This window comes from Lampris incognitus, chromosome 2 (assembly GCF_029633865.1).
Source record: "Lampris incognitus isolate fLamInc1 chromosome 2, fLamInc1.hap2, whole genome shotgun sequence".
NCBI lineage: Eukaryota > Metazoa > Chordata > Actinopteri > Lampriformes > Lampridae > Lampris > Lampris incognitus.
The window spans coordinates 138,204,265-138,227,521 of NC_079212.1; the positions used below are offsets into that span (position 1 = coordinate 138,204,265).

General features: G+C 43.4%; 1 protein-coding gene across 1 annotated transcript in view; it reads left to right on the forward strand.

Moving 5' to 3' along the window:
* Nucleotides 1-23,257, forward strand: part of atp2b4 (ATPase plasma membrane Ca2+ transporting 4) — a 130,454-nt gene that overhangs the window by 94,431 nt on the left and 12,766 nt on the right. The window contains exons 14-20 of the mRNA XM_056275335.1: nt 126-213; nt 8,437-8,543; nt 10,495-10,686; nt 14,303-14,516; nt 17,578-17,789; nt 18,956-19,063; nt 21,536-21,718. Coding sequence (XP_056131310.1) covers nt 126-213; nt 8,437-8,543; nt 10,495-10,686; nt 14,303-14,516; nt 17,578-17,789; nt 18,956-19,063; nt 21,536-21,718 — 1,104 coding nt within the window. The remainder of the gene's footprint in view (nt 1-125; nt 214-8,436; nt 8,544-10,494; nt 10,687-14,302; nt 14,517-17,577; nt 17,790-18,955; nt 19,064-21,535; nt 21,719-23,257) is intronic.

Consider the following 23,257-nt stretch of genomic DNA (forward strand, 5'->3'; position numbering starts at 1 on the left):
GATTTTAAATTTCAAACTTTTCTTTACCAGTACGAATGGAAAGCTTCATGGAGAGCAATAAGTGAAAGTTTGTTTTTTTTGTGTTTTTTTTTTCTTCTTTTTTTTTTTGTTATTCTGCACACGAGGTGGAACAAGAGCGTTTGGACAAAGTGTGGCCTAAGTTGCGCGTGCTGGCTCGTTCCTCACCAACAGATAAACACACACTAGTTAAAGGTGGGTCATCTTTTTCCTAATACATTTTTCAAGTGCAGATTGCAATTTAACTACCCCCCTCCCCCCGACTCTATGCCTCAAATCTAATCCATCACAGCAATTTTTCTGACCTGTTTTAGTGATGTTGAATTGCCATTTTTCTGACCTGACCCAGCTGTGGCTGATGGCATGGCTGTGCTTTTTGAAAAAGCTCACATAAGGTAATAATTCAATTAAATACTGTGCCGCAGAAGTCACTCATAGAGACACAACTGGTGCCAAAGTTGAACTCTGCCCTAATGAGTTTGACTTTGAATATGTGCTTAGCTCACACTAACTTAAGGCAAACCGTAAAGTATAACTCATTGTGTGGCAGCTTTGACATCACAGTATGGTAAATAGTTTGCAAAAAAAAAAAAAAGGTATCCGTCTTGCAACAAGTTCTCTCTCTCCCCTCGGGGATGAATAAAGTATTCGGATTTCACTTTCTAGTCTCCGGTCTGTTGATTCCAGAGGTGGAAAAAGTACAAAAATATTGTACTCAAGTAAAAGTACCAATACTTTGATGAAATATTACTCAAGTAGAAGTAAAAGTACTCATCTGAAAATGTACTCAAGTAAAAGTAAAAAGTAGTTCATTTGAAATGTACTTTAAGTAAAAGTTACTTAGTTACTTTCTTTGTGTGGGGTGTGAGGGTAGTAAAAATAGGACAAGGGGTCAGAAATCCATAACTATTTTGTTTTTAATTAAAGAACAAGTGTAACAAATGTAAGCGCAATAACAACAACTTCACAACAACTGAACTTCTTGTTCAGTTTAAGTAGCATCTTAAAGTTAGTTGAGCTCATCCATTTAGTGGTACAACATTAAACATGCTTACTCTCACGTTTTCTCTCTCTCACTCTCTCTCTCACACGCACACGCTCTCCCTCTCTCTCCCTCTCACCCTCTCTCTCTCTCACACACACACAGGTAAAAAGTACAAAGTAATGCCCACATGATGACGCTCATAAGTGTTGCTACAAAGTCAAACTGACATAAAGGAGCAGCAATATTCCAGAGGAGACATGCTTGTGTGTGTGTGTGTGTGTGTGTGTGTGTGTGTGTGTGTGTGTGTGTGTGTGTGTGTGTGTGTGTGTGTGTGTGTGTTGTTAACCGTCAGAGAATGAGAATGTGTTAATGCCATCTCCACAGCTGCAAGAGCGCTATAGAGGGCATGTGTGTGTAAGTGCGATAACAACAAAGAATACCTACACAAATGTAAGTGTAATTACAACAACATACATGTCAACACCAACAGCAACAGCTGTTATACTGCAAATCAAGGCTGCTAGTTTTGTGACACCCTGAATTACCTGTAACCTAGTCTACAAACTTCTTGTTCAGTTTAAGCAGCTGCTGATTTTCAAAGTTAATTGAGCTCATCCATTTAGTGGTAAAAAACATTAAACAGGCTTGTGCACGCCTACTTTCTCTCTGTCTCTCTCTCTCTCTCTCAGAGAGGTACAAACTACAAAGTAATGTCCACATGATGACGCGCACAAGTGTTACAAAATTAAAGGAACTAACATAAAAGAGCAGCAATATTCCAGAGAGGAATATTGCAAATCAAGGCCACTAGTTTTGTGACACCCTAAATCACCTATAACCTAGTCTACAAACTTCTTGTTCAGTTTAAGCAGCAGCTGATTTTCAAAGTTAGTTGAGCTCATCCTTGCTCGCTTTGCAGTGAACAGTAATCCAGCACAACTGAAAAGCCGTTCGCAGGCAGCTGAAGCAGGCAGGCCAGTGTTGAGTTTCAGAGAGAGTTTTTTTAAATTTGGAAAGGAGTTTAGCAGATCCATATCGTTTGGGATACAGGCTAGGTACCCTTCCAACTCCCCTGTACCTTCTGACCTTCTGGACTTCATTGAGGTGAAGAAATCATCTTCATCTGAGGAATGTTGTCCAACTTGCTCCACTTCCACCTCTGCCATCTGGTCAAGGTGTTCGTCTGACATGAGCCAGACCTGTCGAGTGACAAACAACACATTTCTGACAATTAAGACTTGATTAATTTACCAAGCGTGCACCATAATGCATAATGCCTTATAGCACTGACCACATTGTATTGAGTATAAAACAAAGTAGATCTCCAATACACTGTTGAAAAGCAGTTTATTATAAGATGCAATCATACCTGTTTCTATGACATCCGGCCTCTCTGTCCAGGTGGTCTTGAACTTCGGTAGAAGTATTGCTGCCGCAATCAGTTCTGGGTCCATCATCATCTCACCAAAACGCTTTTGGACACCATCCTGAATGGCTTTGATGAGTGGTAGACACATCTTGGATGAGGTCTCCTGCCTTTTGAGTTTTGCTTGTAGCTGACATATCACTGGAAGAAGCCACCCTAAGTGTGTGTTGGTCTCTGACTGAAGTATGTTCAAGGCCTTTACCAGAGGTTTCATCACCGAGCAGTAATCAGTCAGGAAAGCAATTTCTGCTTGAGTCAGCCTGGCATAAATAGAATACAAAGAATTGTCAGGAAATCAAGCAGGAAAAGTTAAGTTTCAAGTATGTAAACACACATTCACACTTTCATACTGTTGAAATGCAAATTAAAACTTACGTTTTCAATTTGAATTCTTCACAAATATTCCTGATTGCCTCCTCCCCTTTCTCTTGTATGATCCGTATGATTCTCTCCACAGCCATGAATGTTGAATTCCACCGCGTTTGATTTGGTCGGATGAGCTGGAGTCGGCAATGATCTTCCACAACTTCTGCTGCCATGTATGAACGACCCGTATTGTTCCACATGGCTTGACATTTCCCAAAGGCTGCACGCGATAGTCTCTTGTATGTGTCCATCTTCTTTTCTGCTATCTCAGCATCTGTTGTGGCAACTAAGTTGAGAAGATGGCATGCACACCTTTGGTGTGTAGGAAGTTGGTACTCCAGGCCATTATCTTGCTCCAGGATGCTGAATGTGTCCAGGTAGTTGGCTGTGGGCTCATCATCAATTGAATCTCTGTCCGACTCAGCATCTGATTCTGCATCCTCAGACTGGCTCTGTTCTCCGAAGACACTAAAAGCTTTAACGAAGTTTGAGCCACTATCTGTTGTGGTTCTCACCACTTTGCCCCTAATTCTATACTGACAGTGTATGTCGTCAAGTGCCCCTGCAAGGACATCAAAGGTGTGGGACCCTCTTAACCTCTTACATGCAAGCGCAGCTGATCTCCTCTCAAAGGTTTCTTCATCCACCCAATGACCCGTCACCCCAATAAAACTTTGCTGGTGTGCAGTCCAACAATCTGTAGTGGTGGCAACGTAGCTCACTTTACTGAGATGGGACATGACATTCTTCTTCATCTGAATGGCAGATGCCTCTAATCTAGGCCGGACAGTGGGCCTGGAAATGACCTTGCATTGTGGATTTAGCATTGTCAAAAGTTCTTTGAACGCAGGTTGTTCAACCAAACTAAATGTATGAAGGCCCTCACATATTAGCCTAATGATGATCTTGTCGATCTTGCCTTGTGGCACACGGCGGTTGCCTCCCACTGTCATGGCATCTTTTATATTTGTTTGTTTGCTTGGACTTGGTGGATTTGCTTGGTGGGTTCGCTTCTCTGGCTTTGCTCGGCTAAAAGCCAACTGTTTCGATGGATGTTTCCTCTGTGAAAAAACAGAAAAGGGTATTATCAGTAGAGGAATCAATGTGGTGCTTATTAAACACACTGAAATTAAAACTTTGATAAATAAAAGTTTTCTATTTCTTTAGTCATCACATTTTGTCTATTACATTGTATTAAGCACAATATGCCACAATCCAGAGGGCATTACAATGCTGCACCCTTCCCAACAAAATCAATGATTTGGATTTGAATGCTAAAATTGAGATTTCAAATCAACATCAAAAGCCAATGTGTTTCTATAGCCTACCAGTATTATGATACAGAGGAAGGAGACATATCAATGCATGTGTAATCATCATAGCTGCTTGCATGCACACAGAGCAACAATCGCCTACTAGTGATCTAATCCCTTGTCGTCGATATGAAGGAGTCAAAACAATCTTTTCTGGGTCTGCCTAGTAGGCGGGGAGCTACGAGGCCTTACCGTGCAGTCGTGCACCCTCCTTACAATCGAACGAAACCAACTTTTTTTGAAAGGTCTGACCATGCTGAACATGTTAACAAATGTTAACATTGAAAATTTTGGGTTGCACGTCATGTTTCAGGTACTCAATGCATTTCAATGTATTTCCCTCCATTGGCTCTCCACGAGCAAGGGGAAGGTGTGACATCTGTCTCTGCATGTTTAATCACATCTAGAGGACACAAGCTTTGGAAAATGTATGGTTTCAGTGGTATTATTGGCTTTCCATAATAGTAGAGACCAAAATTTAAAGTCTTTCTACTTGATTTGCCTTGTAAATCGAGTAGAAAGACTTTACATTTTGGCCTTTATTATTAAGAGAAAGCCAATAATACCACTAAAACCATACATTTATCACTAGATGTGATTAAACTTGCAAAGACAGATGTCACACTTTCCCCTTGCTCATGGAGAGTCATGTTCCTGTAATTGTAACGCATTTCCAATGGAGGGAAATACATTGAAATGCATTGAGTACCTGAAACATGAAATGCAACCCAACATTTTCAATGTTAACATTTGTTAACATGTTCAGCATGGTCAGACGGTAAGGCCCCTTAGCTCCCCGCCTATTGTGGAGGAGCGCTGAGTGCCCTGTAATGTTGGTTAGGCAAAGTGCCTCACACTACAACCCTCTCTGTTAACACAGTTGATACATTTGATTTGACTGTAAATTCAAAGACACAATCAAATTGAAACCCGTGGCAATTTCGACGGGGTAACACCGACTATTCATAGCAGCTAAATTTAACCAAGGCTAATTTCCCCGAGTCCACTCAAGACTACTAGCAACTAACAGCTAGCCTTTACACATTCAAGTACCAGGGGCTAGCTGTTATGCAAATTTAGCCAATGTCCTAAAGACTTAAACAGACTGCAAATATACATTACGCGTTTTGTATCTGTTTGAAGTACGATAAACATGCGGATTGTCGGCTGGAGCGAGTTCATTTGGTACTTAATGATGTGTCACGTTTGATTATGTTAGCATAGCAGCTAATTAGAATGTGCTGGCTAGCTGTGGGTTTCTTCTACTGTCAATGGTTGCAGGTGCTAGCATAAAAATGCCCACGAAATGGGGTGAGCCTGGGTTGGCTATTATTGTATTTTTAAATCACGTCAGGACACAGCGCTGTCGCTCGACACAACCTCTCCGTGGCATTCTTTATTTAGACTGACACAGCATCAAAGGCAGACCCGATCAAACAACCCAGAGCCCGCAGGCATCACCAATCGATCCCAGCACAATAGAACAGCACCAAATCAAATGCAGCACTGTCGATGTGTGCAGACATAACAGCTATATTAAATAAAACTACTAATGAGACAGCAGAAATACTTACCAAAACATGCTTCTGCAGATTTGAAGTGGAGTTGTTGAAAGCAGACAGGTACTTCACTGCTGGGAGGCACATCTTGCACTGCATGATGATGCTGTTGCCTTTCCTACGCTTGAACAAAAAGAAATCTTCCAAATGTGGCCAAGGATTTTTTTCTGCATCTAGTTCTACAGACTTCGATGTTTCAGCTTGAGCTTCATCTATTATTTCTAGGTCCGGGTCTTCTGGACCGCGACCGCTGGCCGTGCCTGCTTTGTCGACCCCCATTCTAGCACTAGAAACTAAAAACTTCGCGCCCACTAACCTAGCTTGTCCGCGCGCGCCCTCTATGTTCACGCGCCAGTGCTAATCACATCATCATTTGTCACTGTTGGTTCTGGCCATTGGTTTACTGTCTATGGTTCTGGCGCGTATTTTTCCCCTGTAGGTTGAATTGTTATTTTTACTCAGTAACGGATAGGTTTTAAAAAGTAACTAAGTACAATACTTGAGTCAAAACGTACTCAAGTAAAATACAAAATACCGATTTTAAATTGTACTTAAAAAATACAAAATACACAAAAAAAGTATTCAATACAGTAACGTGAGTAAATGTATTTCGTTACTTTCCACCTCTGGTTGATTCTATATATTGTCTCGAGATGTTATTGATATATCCTAATTTCAACTGACACCTCCCATAGTTTTAGTTTGTTTTTGACTCCTTCAGACTGTCCAGGGCTGTTTTGAAGAGAGAGAAGGAAGGGACAGGCTACAGATATTATCACTGTACAATTTAGGTTTTATACTTACTTCTCTGCATGAAAAAAACTAGTTTACCAAAGACAGCTGGTAAGATACTGTAGGTTCATTATTAGAAATCAAGAGGCAACTGCACATCCTCCATTTCTCCATTTCGAGTTATTTGCCGCATGGATGGCTGGAAAAATATTTATGGTGTCACCTACCCACAGCTACAGGAACTAAATAGGTTTTTGTATCATGGTAATATTGATTCTCAGCTTAAATGGAAACAGTCACGATTTTCAAGGTTATCTCCGTACTCTGTCGTAGGAATAATACTCTGTTAGCAGCTATAATACCGAGCAGTCATCTGTGTGTCTCTGAAACACTGCTGAAATTATGCTATGTACAGTTTTATAACGTAATATTGTCATTCACATTTTTTTATACAATGCATCCTATCAACAAACCAGGTGGTAGCTGTGCGATATGAGCAAAATCTCATATCACAATTTAGGTCATTCATATCATGATAACGATACATATCACGATAATGACACATCACGATATAGGTTATTCATATCACGATAATGATACATATCACAGTATTGGTCATTCATATCACGATAACGATACATATCATTATATAGGTCATTCATATCGTGATAACGATACATATCACGATATAGGTCATTCATATCACAATAACGATACATATCGCAATATAGGTCATTCGTATCACGATAACGATACATATCACGATATATGTCATTCACGTCATAATAACGATACATATCACGATAACGACACGGATCACGAGGTAGGTCATTCATATCACGATAACGATGCATATCATGATATAGGTCAGTCACGTCATAATAACTATACATATCACGATAACGATACCTATCACGATATAGGTCATTCATATCACGAGATAGGTCATTCATATCACGACAACGATGCATATCACGAGATAGGTCATTCGTATCACGATAACGATACATATCACGATATAGGTCATTCATATCACAATAATGATACATATCACGATATAGGTCGTTCATCTCACGATAACGATACATATCACAACATAGCACATTTTCTGTAAATTCAATGAATACATAGTTTATATATAATGACCATACGTGAAAAGGCCTATTTCTTATTGCATTTTGAATTATATACTCGAAAAATAAAAGGTACTTACCCATATTTGATTATTTTGTCCTTTTATTTAGAACCTTTGCGCAAATTTTCAAGTAAGCATGTAGCGAAATATTAATGTATAAAATAGACGCTCTCCGTACTGTTTGACATGATCCTTGCATAGGTGATAAAAGAGGCTAGTGGTGTTTGAGTCTTCTGTTGTGGGGACCGGCGTGCGGCATATTTTGCAAAGTATGGTGTTCTGGTCCGTGTCAGACTTTTCATACTCAAACCATGTCTATATGATAGAAGTAGCCTCTCTTAGGTACAAACTCCTCGTTTTTTCCTGGCTGGTCAGAGTCCTTCTGCTCGGAATTACCCCGTTCTGCATTATGTTCACTGTCCTCCATGTTTGTTTGTATTGCCTTCATGCAAATTTCCTGTCTGCATCTGTGCTGTGCAAAGGGTTGTCCAAACGATGAAAAATATTGCCGTAAAGAGTGTGATTTGCGATACAACGACATCAACGATAGAGCTTAATGTGAAACCATAAACGTTTTCTATCATCACATGCTATATATCGACATATTGCACAGCCCTACCCGGTAGTAAGTTTTCACATTCACACATTGTCCACCAATGACATCACTGGTGGACATCATTTCGCCGGCATTTCAGAGACACACAGAAGACTGCTTGGTGCCAACGGTGTGTTATCCCTAAACCATTTGTGTAGAGATAATCTTGAAAATCTTGATTTGTTTCACTTAAGCTCCGGTTAATCCCTTTTATTCATCACCAGCCCTGAATCTCTGTATTACTGTTCATCTTTTCAATGACTTTTGATTGCCAGTTGCCAGTTATTTCTTTCTGTCTGTCATTCAGGTATCATTGACAGCACAGTTGGAGAGACGCGACAGGTGGTGGCTGTGACAGGAGATGGCACTAATGATGGCCCTGCCCTCAAGAAAGCCGACGTGGGATTTGCGATGGTTAGTGATAATTTCAAAGTTTCGATCTTTTTTTTTTGTGTCGTACAATATCCTCTTTATTTGTCCTGTCTCCAGTCTGCCAGCCTCGTTTTGCTATGCTTAATATTACCACAGAGCGTCATTTGCAGAAAACAAAATTAAAAAGGCTGAGGTAATTACATTTGTAGTACAGCCATTAAATCTTGATGCCAGCCCCAAAGAGTCTTCAATTTAATGTCCCCCTCACTGGGATTGCTGTGTAATAGAATATTAAATGGCGTCCGACAATACTGTTCTGTCGCAGAGATTGTGTTGCTCAGAGAGCGAATCGAGTGAGAAGTGTTAAGATTTTCCTGGAATTTCTGCCTCCATCTCCGAGTATTGTTGTATTTAACCGAGTTAGGTAGACTGCCGAGCACTGGGTTCAACGTTTCATCGTGCAGATGAAATCTTTTGAAAGGCAGAACGACTGCTTAACTCATTTATACCTTAGTCTTGTTCTTGCCAACTGATTCCTGTAATTAAGACAAGAAAAATGGCAAAATGGAAGCAGTCAGTTCAAATATTCCTTTAACCAGTGCTTGAATTGGACCAGTACTCACTGCTACGCCGTCCCAGTTGTTCATAAGAGTAACAGAACTTTTACTTGTATACCGCCATCTCTCATAAACTGCAAGTGCATATCGTGTTTATGGCCCCACCAGCTTGTCTTGCTGACTTGCTGCCTCCCCCAAGTGTCACTGTGTTGTGTCGCAGTCTTTTGCAATTAACTACAGTAAGTCCCTGCTAATCACGGAAGGTTGAATCAGTTCATCTGGACACAATGTTTATTGACAGATACGTTTCATCGCTCATCTAAGTGACCTCTTCAGTCTCAACTGACTGCAGGTATCCCCACCCTTAGAAACAATACAGCGGCATAACAACCGAAAACAACGATCCGTTTCATATTCAGGATTCAGAAACAAGTTGTCGTTTCATCTATGTACTTGCGTACACAAAAGAAAGGAAATTTTGTTTCTCCCAGCCCACAGCAGTGCAACACACAAAAGATAAAAACACATCCAAAATTTCCCAAAAACGACACCACCAAAAACATACAAAAACAGAGAGAACAAAGCAAAAAAACAAAAACAAAAACACACAAACAGTTAGCAACACAGTCCATTCAGTGCAACACAGACAAAAATGTTCACTGTCCAGAGAACGAATGCCAGCCAGGATGACTGTCGGAACTGCCGGTCTGCATGGGCTAGCAGTTAGCTTAGCCTGCCCCGCTTCTGCGTCCTGTCAGATTGCCCCCTGTGTTTCCTCTCCGGCTGCAGCTCTGGGCAGGGCCGTGGTCCCTGGGCCCACCAGACGCAGCAGACCAGATTCCCCCAGCCGATCAAATGCCAGCTCTCCCAGCCCGACACCTTCGACACACCTCCCCGCACGCCACACGATGACACAAACGCAGATGCAGACAAAAACACTGCAAATTGCCATGACCATTAACTAGCATTTCAATGGCCATGTGTACTGTTCACAGAGGATTTGGGAATAGTTGCAATCACAGCATTGTAAGATGGCGACAGATGTAGAGGTCTGGGTGATAAGCCTTAAAAATAATAGCTTAATATTTTCAGGCCGCGTGGCAATATTCGATATCTTGAGTCTTTGAATTTTTACTCACCTAGAACTATATAATTATTGTGAAAGTAATCTTTAATTACTGCATAGTGTGTAAATTTTTATTTGAATTACTGTCTGCTCAGCATCAAACTTATCATTACACATTTCTTTATGCCATCTGGTACGCATGAATGACGTTACCTTGAACATTTTCCTAACTCTAATTTGCTATCCACACACTCACCCATTCCCTCTCTCTTACTTGAACATAAACATAACATTCATGCAGAATACTCAGATTGACCATGTGTCATTATGACAATATTTCGAATGTAATCATCTGTTATTCTCCCGTCAGGGTATTGCTGGAACGGACGTGGCGAAAGAAGCCTCAGACATCATTCTGACCGACGACAACTTCACCAGCATTGTCAAAGCTGTTATGTGGGGGAGGAACGTCTACGACAGCATCTCCAAGTTCCTGCAGTTCCAGCTCACCGTCAATGTAGTGGCCGTCATTGTTGCCTTCACTGGTGCCTGTATCACACAAGTAGGTGGTCCCGAAATCCCCTTAATGCTCTCATGTGTTTAAGTATCATTTCCCTCTGTCTAGACATTGCATAACACCCCCCCCCCCAAAAAAATCACATAAAAAAACAGAATCTATGCTAAACCGAACAAAATGGTCTGAATGATTCAGGGTTGTTATCGTGTGTTTGTGTGTATTTGTGTAATCTGCAGTGAATTCATCATAAATACACTGCTCAAAAAAATAAAGGGAACACCTAAAAACACAATATAGACCTCGATGAATGAAATATTTCAGCTGAAAATCTTTATTTATTAGACAGAGGAATGTGTTTAGAGCAAAATAACCTAAGAATGATCAATGGAAATCAAAATCATTAGCCCATTAAGGTCTGGATTCAGAATCATACTCAAAATCAAAGTGGAAAATGAGAACATAGGCTGATCCAACTTCTGTGGAAATTCTTCAAGACGATTCAAAATGAGGCTCAGTAGTGTGTGTGGCCTCCACGTGCCTGTATGCACTCCCTACAACGTCTGGGCATGCTCCTGATGAGACGACGGATGGTCTCCTGAGGGATTTCCTCCCAGACCTGGATCAGGGCATCGGTCAACTCCTGGACAGTCTGTGGTACGACATCGCGTTGGCGGATGGTACGAGACATGATGTCCCAGAGGTGCTCGATTGGATTCAGGTCTGGGGAACGTGCAGGCCAGTCCATAGCATCAATGCCCTCGACATACAGGAACTGCTGACACACTCTGGCCACATGAGGACGAGCATTGTCATGCATGAGCAGGAACCCAGGGCCCACTGCACCAGCATATGGTCTGACAATGGGTCTGAGGATCTCATCCCGGTACCTAATGGCAGTCATGGTACCTCTGGCTAGCATGTAGAGGTCTGTGCGGCCCTCCAAGGATATGCCTCCCCAGACCATCACTGACCCACCGCCAAACTGGTCATGCTGGAGGATGTTGCAGGCAGCACAACGTTCTCCACAGCGTCTCCAGACTCTCTCACGTCTGTCACATGTGTTCAGTGTGAACCTGCTCTCATCTGTGAAGAGTACAGGGCGCCAATGGCGAATCTGCCAACCAAGATGTTCTCTGACAAAGGTCAGTCGGGCTGCACGGTGTTGGGCTGTGAGCACAGGCCCCAGTTGTGGACGTCGGGCCCTCATACCATCCTCATGCATTCTGTTTCTCACTGTTTGAGCAGAAACCTGCACATTAGTGGCCTGTTGAAGGTCGTTTTGTAGGGCTCCGGCAGTGCTCCTCCTGTTCCTCCTTGCACAAAGGACCAGATAGCGGTCCTGCTGCGGGGTTGTTGTCCTCCTGCGGCCCCCTCCACGTCTCCTGGTGTACTGGCCTATCTCCTGGTACCTCCTCCATGCTCTGGACACTGTGCTGGGAGACACATCAAATCTTCTTGCCACAGCACGCATTGATGTGCCATCCTGGATGAGCTGCATTACCTGAGCAACTTCTGTAGGTTGCAGATACCGCCTCATGCCACCTCTAGTGGTGAGGGCACTAGCAAAATGAAAAACTAACCAAAGATCGGCCAGAAAAGATGAGGACAGGCAAATGGTCTGTGGCCACCACCTGCAAATCCATTCCTGTTATAGGGGTTGTCTTGCAAATTGTCTAATTTCCACCTGGTGGAAATTAGACAATTTACCAACAGGTGAAATTGATTCACAAATCAGTGTTGCTTCCTAACTGGACAGGTTGGTATCTCAAAAGTGTGATTGACTTAGAGCTACATTGCATTGCTTATGTGTTCCCTTTATTTTTTTGAGCAGTGTATATAGATAAGCTTCTCTTGGATCATGGCTACTGCTTTCTATGTGTCTCAGAAGAGATTGGAATAAAGAAAATGCTTTTTCTTGTGCAGGTCCAAAAAGGGAGTAAAACATCATGTATATAGATTTATCTAGAAGGACATTTTACATTTACAATGATATCTGTGGTGTTTTATGTTTGGTATGTCTTATGATTCTGTTGCAGGATTATTATCACCATACAAACCTGTTTGTATGGTGATAATACAAATGTTCTGTATTTTGGTACAACTTGTATTATTGTTACATTTGGGTAGCACAGTGGCACAGTGGTTAGCGCTATCGCCTCACAGCAAGAAGGTCCTGGGTTCGAACCCCGGGGTTGTCCAACCTTGGGGGTCATCCCCGGTCATCCTCTGTGTGGAGTTTGCATGTTCTCCCAGTGTCTGCAGTGGGTTTTCTCCGAGTGCTGGGGTTTCCCCCACCATCAAAAAGATATGCATGTTAGGGTTAGTACTCCTGTCTGTGTCCCTGACTGAAGCATGGAAAGAGGAAATGGAGTTGGTTCCCGGGCGCTGCATGGCGGCTGCCCACTGCTCCCAGCTACACAGCTAGGATGGGTTAAATGCAGAGAAGAATTTCCCTTTGGGGATCAATAGAGTATATCAAAATCAAAAAATCATTCACTGGAATATTGTTTCACTTGATAAATAAACTAGAGACTAGCAATGGAATTGTAATACAATACAATGGTACAATGTATCCGATGTTTTTCAATATATTTGTCTGTCTCAATACACACAAATAAACAAATGAGTAAATAAATTCAGTCCCATCTAGGTAGCTCACATTCTATTCTGAACCATAATGCATGCCTTCAACGCTGCCACTCAACCACTGTGGTCAATTTGCTTGTAGGCAACACCCGGTCTTGATTTCTGATTCAACTTCCTTCATCTTCCTTTCAAACTTCCCCTCTTATTCCCTCCTAAATTACCTTTTTCCCAATATTTACCCACATTCTTCTCCTTTCCTCGACATCTCCATATCCTAAAATCAGACCAAAATCAGTAATCATGTCTAAAAAACTTTAAACATGCCATAAATGTAATAATGACATGGCATAATGTAAATGGCCACTACATTGGGTTATTTATTTGTTTTTTTAAGTAACTTTATAACTATTCTCCGTTGTCTCGAGCACTGTGAGGGAGTGGTTTAGCTGTCATTAATATTCATGAGCTGACCTTTGAGTGACAAGTACAAGCAGGGGTTGGCGGTAAGGGTGGGTGGGGTTTCATATTTTGATTGTTTGATCTGATTGGCTGTATGTAAATGAGTGTGTGATGACATCCTGAGTGTCAGACAAAAAAGATCGGCTGAGAGAAGCTGAATCAGGGAGAACTCTTCAAAAGAAAAATAGAAAAACTGAATTCTACCTTTTATACTTACATTCAGGGTTAGGGTTTGGGGTTAGGGTACTGTTTTCACCAGAGAAGGGGGAGTGAAAAATGCACTATGACTAAAGTAATAAGTGATGTTGGAAAATATTAATGTTTCAGTTCTGGTCTGACTTGGAATTCACCCGGGCATACCACAATTTGTGTCCCTTGAATTTTGCCTCTGCCTCGTTTCATCTTGCCCCCCCCCCCCAACACCCTCTGTCTTTCCTCTCCCGTACACTCAACTGCCCTGATCCTGCCTCTCTTCTCTTCTCTTCTTTGATCCCTTCGCTTCATGCCTCATCTGTCATCTCTTCATTTTGCTAAGTAATACTTTACCCGATGCTTGCCTGTCATCATCCTGTCATCCTTTCCTCGCCTCTCACATTACATTTCTTCCTTCCTCCAGGACTCTCCTTTGAAGGCAGTACAGATGCTGTGGGTCAACCTGATCATGGACACCTTGGCATCCCTGGCCCTGGCCACTGAGCCACCGACTGAATCTCTGCTCTTGCGTAAACCTTATGGCCGTAACAAGCCCCTAATATCCCGAACCATGATGAAGAACATCTTGGGACATGGTGTCTACCAGCTTGTGATCATCTTCACGCTCCTCTTTGCTGGTGAGTTGTACAACGAGAGCAGCATGTCAGGTTAATACTGTGGAGAATCAGCCCTCCTCCTGTCTTGGCTCATCATGTCCTGAGCAGTTGAGGATAGTGCTGTCTGTACAGGTTCCTGATCTATGCTGCAGTTCCATACAGAAATAACTTCCAAAAATGGAAATGTATACTCTGAGACTGGTCAGTTTTCATGGCTTAAAGATGCTGAAAAGGCCACATGTTTCAGCCATGTTGTCCATCAGCTTCAGGTTCATGTGTGTCTCTCGTCTCAGTTTTTATGAAAGCCTGTCCATAGTCATTATTTTAAATTGCTCACCGTAGTTCTGTCAAAAGTCCTGTTTTACCAAGCCATCAGCTCTCATTATTTCAACTTTTTTTCTCCGTTTTATCAATACTTTTTGTTCATAACAATTTTTGGCTCTGTCAGTGTTTTCTTTAGTGATATCGCACCTGTTTTGTGAATACGACTAAAACTAAAATTTCAGGATTTGATAAGCAGCTTTGAAACACGTTTCTGAACAAATACCCAGTTTTCAGAGGTTTGGAGTCAATTCAGAAGTCGGAGCCTGTTCTTTGTGTCCAGTCCAACTGTAAATAAGGTGCTACGAACACAGTTACTGGTCCTCCGAGGTGAGAAATATGGTTAGATAAGTCATTTTTGACAAGTACATGGTACACATTAAAAACAAGTCCATAGGTTTGGATGTTTGTTTCCTATGGTGAGGACTTCTGTTATATTGTGGGCCGTATTTTTGAGAAATGATATATGGTTTGCAAATCACTAGTTAACCAGCAAGGTAAATGCCAAGAAATGCACTCCTATTCTAAATAATTAAATTCTTGGGAGTATATCCACCAAAATGTGAGTGCGAGGCCCTGTTCATTGACATGCTTGCACATAAATCACAGTCACACACACATACGTAGCTATTCTAGTTCTACTACATGCATAATCTCAGTGCAATACGTTTTTAACAAGGAGAATAATGCAGACAGGATGCGGAAGCGGGGCAGGCTAAGCTAACTGCTAGCCGATGCAGACTGGCAGTTCCGATAACACCAAGGCGTTGACTGTGGTGTTTTTGGTGTCGTCTTGTGGAGTGCGGGGAGGTGTGTCGAGGATGTCTGGCTGGGAGAGCTGGCATTGGATCGGCTGGGGGAGCCTGGTCTGCTGCATCTGGTGGGACCAAGGACCACAGCCCCTGCCTGGAGCTACGCCCGAGGAGGGAAGCACCGAGGGCAGTCTGACAGGACGCGGAAGCGGGGCAGGCTAAGCTAACTGCTAGCTCATGCAGACTGGCAGTTCTGACAGTCATCCTGGTTGGCGTTCGTTCCCTTAGACAGTGATTTTTTTTTATTTTTTAGTTTGGATACTATGCAGGAGAGAGTTGAAGAAGAGAGTGCAGGCAGGGTGGAATGGGTGGAGAAGAGTGTCAGGAGTGATTTGCGACAGAAGGGTACCAGCAAGAGTTAAAGGGAAGGTTTACAAGATGGTTGTGAGACCAGCTATGTTATATGGTTGGGAGACAGTGGCCCTGACGAAAAGACAGGAGGTGGAGCTGAAGGTGGCAGAGTTGAAGATGCTAAGATTTTCACTGGGAGTGACGAAGGACAGGATTAGGAACGAGGGACACTCAAGTTGACCACTCAAGTTGGATGGTTTGGGCACAAAGCAAGAGAGGCAAGATTGAGATGGTTTGGACATGTGTGGAGGAGAGATGCTTGATATATTAGGAGAAGGATGCTGAATATGGAGCTGCCAGGGAAGAGGAAAAGAGGAAGGCCAAAGAGGAGGTTTATGGATGTGGTGAGAGAGGACATGCAGGTGGCTGGTGTGACAGAGGAACATGCAGAGGACAGGAAGAAATGGAAACGGATGATCCGCTGTGGTGACCCCAAACGGGAGCAGCCGAAAGTAGTAGTAGTAGATACTATGTGTTAGTTAGTATATGTGTTCTTGAAATTCTTGTAGTTTTTGGATATGTTTTTGTCTTTGTGTTGCACTGCTGTAGGCTGGGAAACGATATTTCACAAATAAAGGTTCCTGATTCCTGAGCATCATCATGCGCATAGTCTCAGTTATGACTTTTTGCTATTAGTCTTTCAAAGGAAAAACAAAAAAAACTGTAAAACTGTTGGCTTTACATCATCAAGTCAGCTCAGTTGTCACTTTATTTTGGCATGTTGCAGTATGACAGCATGTTACAATTCAATATTTCAGGTCTATAGCTTACATTTCATTCAGATTTTAGATAATTTTCCCGACCGGTCATTACACACAGTCACACGCACCCGCTAGCTTTGGACACCTGCTCAGCCACCACATCTCTGGAAGTGTTGACAAATTTTTCCAGCGATCCTCGCTTGCAGTGACTTGTGAAATCCTTCTATTCTTTTTCCTTTTCTCAGCATCTGACTCGTGTTTACGAAATCGGTCGCTGCGCTCTCGTACAACCAACATTGTTTCCCCTTCTTCTTCCTCTCTGAGCAGCGAGATGGAGGACGCACTATGTAACGACGCAGTATCGAAAATGAAAAAACCGGAATAGTTTGCTAGATTTTTTTCATGTGACCTTGACTGTGCGTAATGGAGTTGACACACAGGAACTTAATTTTAGAAGCATCTTGGGTCAAGAACAGTCATAAAAAATTGTATGTTAAAGAAAAAAAACTGCAGGATTGCAGGCCAGGCATGAGGCTCTAGAGGCATGAGACCCAGTGTGGTTGCACACTTTGCTCGGCCCATGTGATGGTTCTGAGAATACCCCCATCCACATGACGTGGGTGGCCCCAACCAGTTTGGTCAGACGTTGGAGGCAGATGAGAAGATGGAAAATCAGTGAAAAACATAAAACCAGTGCTATACCAATCATTGAGAACAACAAGTGATTTGAGGTTTATGTGTAAGAAAGAATTGGTTTTTTGTCTCCCCAGAAGAGATCCAGGCACTTGTTATTCCCGACCATAAACTGTTGCCCCATTCTCACTGTGTCACGCATGTCAGGGGTTTGGGTTGGAAAATTGCCCTGTGTTGATGAGAAAACTCTCTTGTCGTTCACAGGCGAGAAGTTTTTTGATATCGACAGCGGTCGCAATACACCCTTGCATTCGCCGCCCTCCGAGCACTACACCATTGTCTTCAACGTCTTTGTCATGATGCAGCTGTTCAATGAGATTAACGCCAGGAAGATCCACGGGGAAAGGAACGTCTTCGAGGGAATCTACCGAAACCCCATCTTCTGCAGCGTAGTCCTGGGGACATTTGCTCTGCAGGTAAGATAAGGCTTACTGACAAAGGCTGGGCCATGTCCAGCCACCAATACACACACAGACACACACACACACACACACACACACACATACACATACACACACAGAGTCGGGCAGATTACTTTGGGAAAATACTTAGTGGCCGAATACTGAATACACTGTCCGAAATGTAAACGTAACATATTCAGTCACAGTGTTTGAAAAAAGTGAAATTATCCCGAATACCTCCTTAAAAAGTATGTGTGAAACAGTTGTGCTGTATCAATAATATAATTCATATCAAATTGTTGATTATGGGCGTCACAGTGGTTAGCACGGTCGCCTCACAGCAAGAAGGTCCTGGGTTCGAGCTCCGGGGTAGTCCAACCTTGGGGGTCGTCCCGGGTCGTCCTCTGTGTGGAGTTTGTATGTTGTCCCCGTGTCTGCATGGGTTTCCTCTGGGTGCTCCGGTTTCCTCCCACAGTCCAGAGACATGTAGGTGAGGTGAATCGGCCGTACTAAATTGTCCCTAGGTATGAATGTGTATGTCGGCCCTGTGTGATAGTCTGGCGGCCTGTCCAGGTTGTCTCCCCGCCTGCTGCCCAATGACTGCTGGGATAGGCTCCAGCATCCCCGCGACCCTGAGAGCAGGATAAGCGGTTCGGAAAATGAATGGATTGTTGATTATTCCTTAGGGTTACTGGTATCTCCACGATCTGAAGGCTGCTACATCTGCCATTATCTTAATATGTGTTGACCATCTGCCAAATACTGCTGCGGATTAGATGCTTTCCATGTGTTTTTTTTTTGTTTTGTTTTTTTGTTTTTTTAGTTGCAGAGATCAGCCTAAGCCTGCCCTTTTTAAGACATTTTCCTTCCATTCGGTTTTCGATTTTTGCGTGAAGTCATGTTTGCCCGCCAACGAACCATGAACACGGTCCCGTCCGTAGTGCCAATGCTGATTAGGTGGGAAATATGCTCAAAATGTATAAAATATCTGTAATCTAAATACTGGCGTTTTGAAACGTAATGTAGGCTAAATCATCATGTCTTTTTTCCCCCCCTGAATACGTAATGCCGTTATTGGTGTTCTCTCATGACCCAACTCTGCACACAGACACGCACATACACACAAAATAACTTTTTTTCGTGCTTTTATTTTTGCATGTTTTTTTTTCTCCCCTCTCTAGATAGTCATCGTACAATTTGGGGGAAAGCCTTTTTCCTGCACCGCCTTGACCATTGACCAGTGGTTGTGGTGTGTCTTCATCGGCGTTGGGGAGCTCCTCTGGGGACAAGTAAGAGACGCGCACACACGCTAGATATGTACTAGAACAACATCTCGAACAAAGCATCCAGGCGGCGGCTTTACTGTCACAACAACTGCCATTGTAATGAATTCTGCTTGTGAAACCAAAGCAACTCCTGTCTCCCAGCACCCTTAGGGGAGATGAACCCCAGCATGCGAGTCCCTCTGCGCATAAAAACGCACAAAGGATCCTGATCAGAACACCAACTCTCTATCTCCCATTGTGCGTTAATGCATATAAACAGACTTACGCAACTTAAATAGGCAGTCGTCCCTGACTTGAACGATATCTCTTTGACGCATCTCTATAGGTTCAACAAGGAGGCGTAGAATGAGGGAGACCTGGAGAGGAAATGTCAAGAGACGAGCATGAGAGAAGCAAAAAAGGGATGCAGGGGAGGCAGTCAAAATGAGAAAGAATTGTAACAGAGAAAGAGCAAAATCCCCCCCCCCTTTTTTTTTTCTTCCCCATTTGTGTCTGTCCAATTACCCGGCTCTTCCGAGGCCGTCCCAGTCGCTGCTCCACCCCCTCTGCTGATCTGAGTAGGGCTGCAGACAACCACATGCCTCCTCCGATACATGTGGAGTCGCCGGGGGGATGTAGCATGTGGGAGGATCACACTATTCCCTCCAGCCCCCCCCCCCCCCGAACAGGCGCCCCGACCGACCAGAGGAGGCGCTAGTGCAGCGACCAAGACACATACCCACATCTGGCTTCCCACCCGCAGACATGGCCAATTGTGTCTGCAGGGACGCCCGACCAAGCCGGAGGTAACATGGGGATTCGAACTGGCGAACCCCGTGTTTGGTAGGCCACGCTACCCGGACGCCTCAAGAATGTTTTTTAGAGACGCTCCCTTTCGTAACTACTGCGAGTGTCGATGCGTGTCTCATCTGATCAGCTGAGGAAGTGCCAGAGGGTGTTTTTTTTCTTCTTCTTCCAAAATGGAAAACTCAAATTAACAGTCTGGATTTCTTGTTGACTCACCACAACAGGAAAGGAGATGCCATCTGAAAACGGTTTCACTGATGTTCATTATGGCCTTCAGGGTGCTTTATTGCTTCAACACTAATTTAGAAACCACCCTTTTGTCTGTTCGCTTGACTCTAAAGTTTTATAGCAGTTTTCTAAACGTAAAGTTAAGTGCTAAACAAGCAATGGGATAAAGTATAAAGTACAAATGACATAGAGTAGTGAAGCAGATAAAACAATGACATACAACAATAACGTGAAATGTAGCCTCTAGTGGAGATCAGTGGGGTCCAAACATACAAATGCTATCTAGCATTGGCAGATTCTGACCAAACTTTGCAGCACATCATTTGGACTACACCTGGAAATGTTTTCCACATTTCATTACAATTGGTTATACAAGCACGGTGGCGCAGTGGTCGCTTCACAGCAAGAAGGTCCTGGGTTCGAGCCCCGGGGTAGTCCAACCTTGGGGGTCACCCCGGGTCGTCCTTTGTGTGGAGTTTGCGTGTTCTCCCTGTGTCTGCGTGGGTTTCCCTCGGGTGCTCCGGTTTCCTCCCACAGTCCAAAGACATGTAGGTAGTTCAGGCTGTTCTAAATTGTCCCTAGGTGTGAATGTGTGTCGGCCCCGTGATGGCCTGGCCATGTTACCTCCGGCTTGGTGACACCCCTACCAAGTTTCTTTTGATAACTTATTGTAAAGACACTCAGTCTACAGATGACGCCTGCCAACTCCAGTGAATATCGGATCAATGCTCTTAGAGAAGTTCAAAAACATTTGTTTTTGTTCTTTCAAAATGGAGGACAATCGATCATGTCAGAAAATGAAGAGCCACGAAAAAACGTGATTTGAGATAATCTTTATTTTTTTTAGAGTGAATGTCTGGAAACAAGTCCTGTTATGAAACAGTTTTCACTTTCTTGAAGCAGTCAATAACTATCTGCCACCGAGGAAGAAACCTACACTCAATACCTTGAAATAAGTATACGAGACCCAAAACAAGATAACATCTTTAATAAGATTGTTTGTTTGTTTTTTTTTGCGGCACGAAACAACTAACAGTTGTGTTATTTCAGAATACACAAGTATTGTCATGCTTTGGTTTGGGATCTATCAAAAAGGTGGGGTAGAAACTCACTGACAGTATGAGGCACCTCAGCATGGCGTTTGGGCACTTGAATCATTATAAATCTGTGGCAGTGGAGGGAGGAGCGTTGAAAATCATCTCACAGCATTAAAAAATAGCTGTTACACATCGTCTCCCTCATGACGCAAAGAAGAAACATTTTGGATGTGTTAATGAGAGGAATTAAGTATTTGTAGGTAAACACAAAGTGGCAGCGCTCATTCCCATCTAATAGAAGGTGGTTCACTCAATTTGCGTGTGTGTGTGTGTGTGTGTGTGCGTGCGTGTGTGCGTGTGTGTGTGTGTGTGTGTGTGTGTGTGTGTGTGTGTGTGTGTGTGTGTGTGTGTGCGTGTGTACCAGTTGATCTCAGCCATACCCACCCAGCACCTCAAGTTCCTAAAGGAAGCAGGCCATGGCATCACCAAAGAGGAGATCCCCGAAGAGGAGCTGACAGAGGGGGCGGATGAAATTGACCATGCGGAGATGGAGCTGAGGAGAGGGCAGATCCTCTGGTTCCGTGGCCTCAACCGTATCCAGACTCAGGTACAACTGTACTGTTCGAGTGTGATACGATCTTTATTGTGGAAGGAGTATGACAAATTGAAATCTGTGCATCTTTTTTTTTTATTATTATTTTGAAAATGACACTTGACGTTTTTGGAGGGTTTTTGCAGCAGTCTGTGGGCAGAAAATGAAAAGATATTACCAACTGTCGAGCCAGAAGTGCATCTTCGTGCCGCAGGCTTTAGAGATGTATTGGGGTGGAGACGAGCTGAAACTGTGTATTTGCATTACCCCTTTACCAATTTCCTCCCTCCTCTTCCCCTGTAGTGTTCTCTTTAGGTCCGTGTCTCTGTGGCTCGCTCCCTCCCGGTCTCTGGCGCGTCTTCATCTGGGTGCACACCCAATTTAATTTGCCCCGAGCTGTTAAGGCTAACTTGGGGCAGCTGGTCTGCAACCCACTCCGCCACAACGTGCTATGTAATTGCTCCACAACTGGAGTTAACTGATCTGATGTGTAAAATCGGTTAACTTCCCCTTTCAGGCTGTGCAGGGTTTTGATATCGCCACGTGATTTACCGCCATGACTTGCACCAAAAAACAAAAAAACAAAATGCTACTTAGCTCTCCCATTCTAACTCTTCAGTGTTTTCAAAGGAAGAATCCTAAATCCACACATGCTTGCCATTTTTTTCAAGGACGTCCTGGCCTCGTGCTCAGCACTCATATTTCCTTTTCAGCAAGAAATGGCATGGCGCCGACGAACTGAAATGTTAATGCCTCTGTCACACTGAAACTTCACAATAATTTGTTACCACTTCACACTTGATGCCTCATTTCTTTGCCTTAGGTGCTGTTTATGAGGAGCTCCAGACTGCCTCGACCCACCCCCCTCTAGTTTTATTTTCCTCAGGCTTTGGCAGGCATCCCAGAGGTGAACCTGTGAGAAGTGCAAGTGCCGCTGCACTGCAATATACCGTCTTGCCAGACAATGTGGGCGGTGGCACACCATGCTAGCATGTAATGAGGAATGTGGGTTTGCACTAAGGAGTGGGGCCGCTGCATTACTTCCTCTGAATTGGAATTGTATATGTATTGCATCACTTCCCAAGTCCCCTTCTTAGTTTTGTGTGCTTGTACTCGCTCAAGCACCGGATTCCCAGATTTAGATTAAGATTTTTTTTCTCCTGTTTGACCGTAGATTTTAAATTATACTCGGGCACGTGGGAGGATGTTTTAAGTAGGTGGGCTGCTAACTAAAACGACAAGTGTTGTGGCGAGCCAGCGTGGAAGAATGAGTCGAGAGGCAGAGACCTCTTTTTAATCATAACTCCCGTGCCCCATACACCGCACTACCCCGGGGGTGCTCTTTTATTCACACCAGCCAGAACGGACCAGAACTGACAACAACATAACGAGTACCCCCCCCCCCATGTCCCAAAGGGTGACATCAGTCCCAGTCACGGTCATGCTACCTGGATGCCCCAAGAATCTTTTTTAGAGACACTCCCTTTCGTAACGGCTGTGAGTCACAGTCAGTTAGTCAGTAAACGGTCTCCTACTTAGTCTGAGTCGAACCCC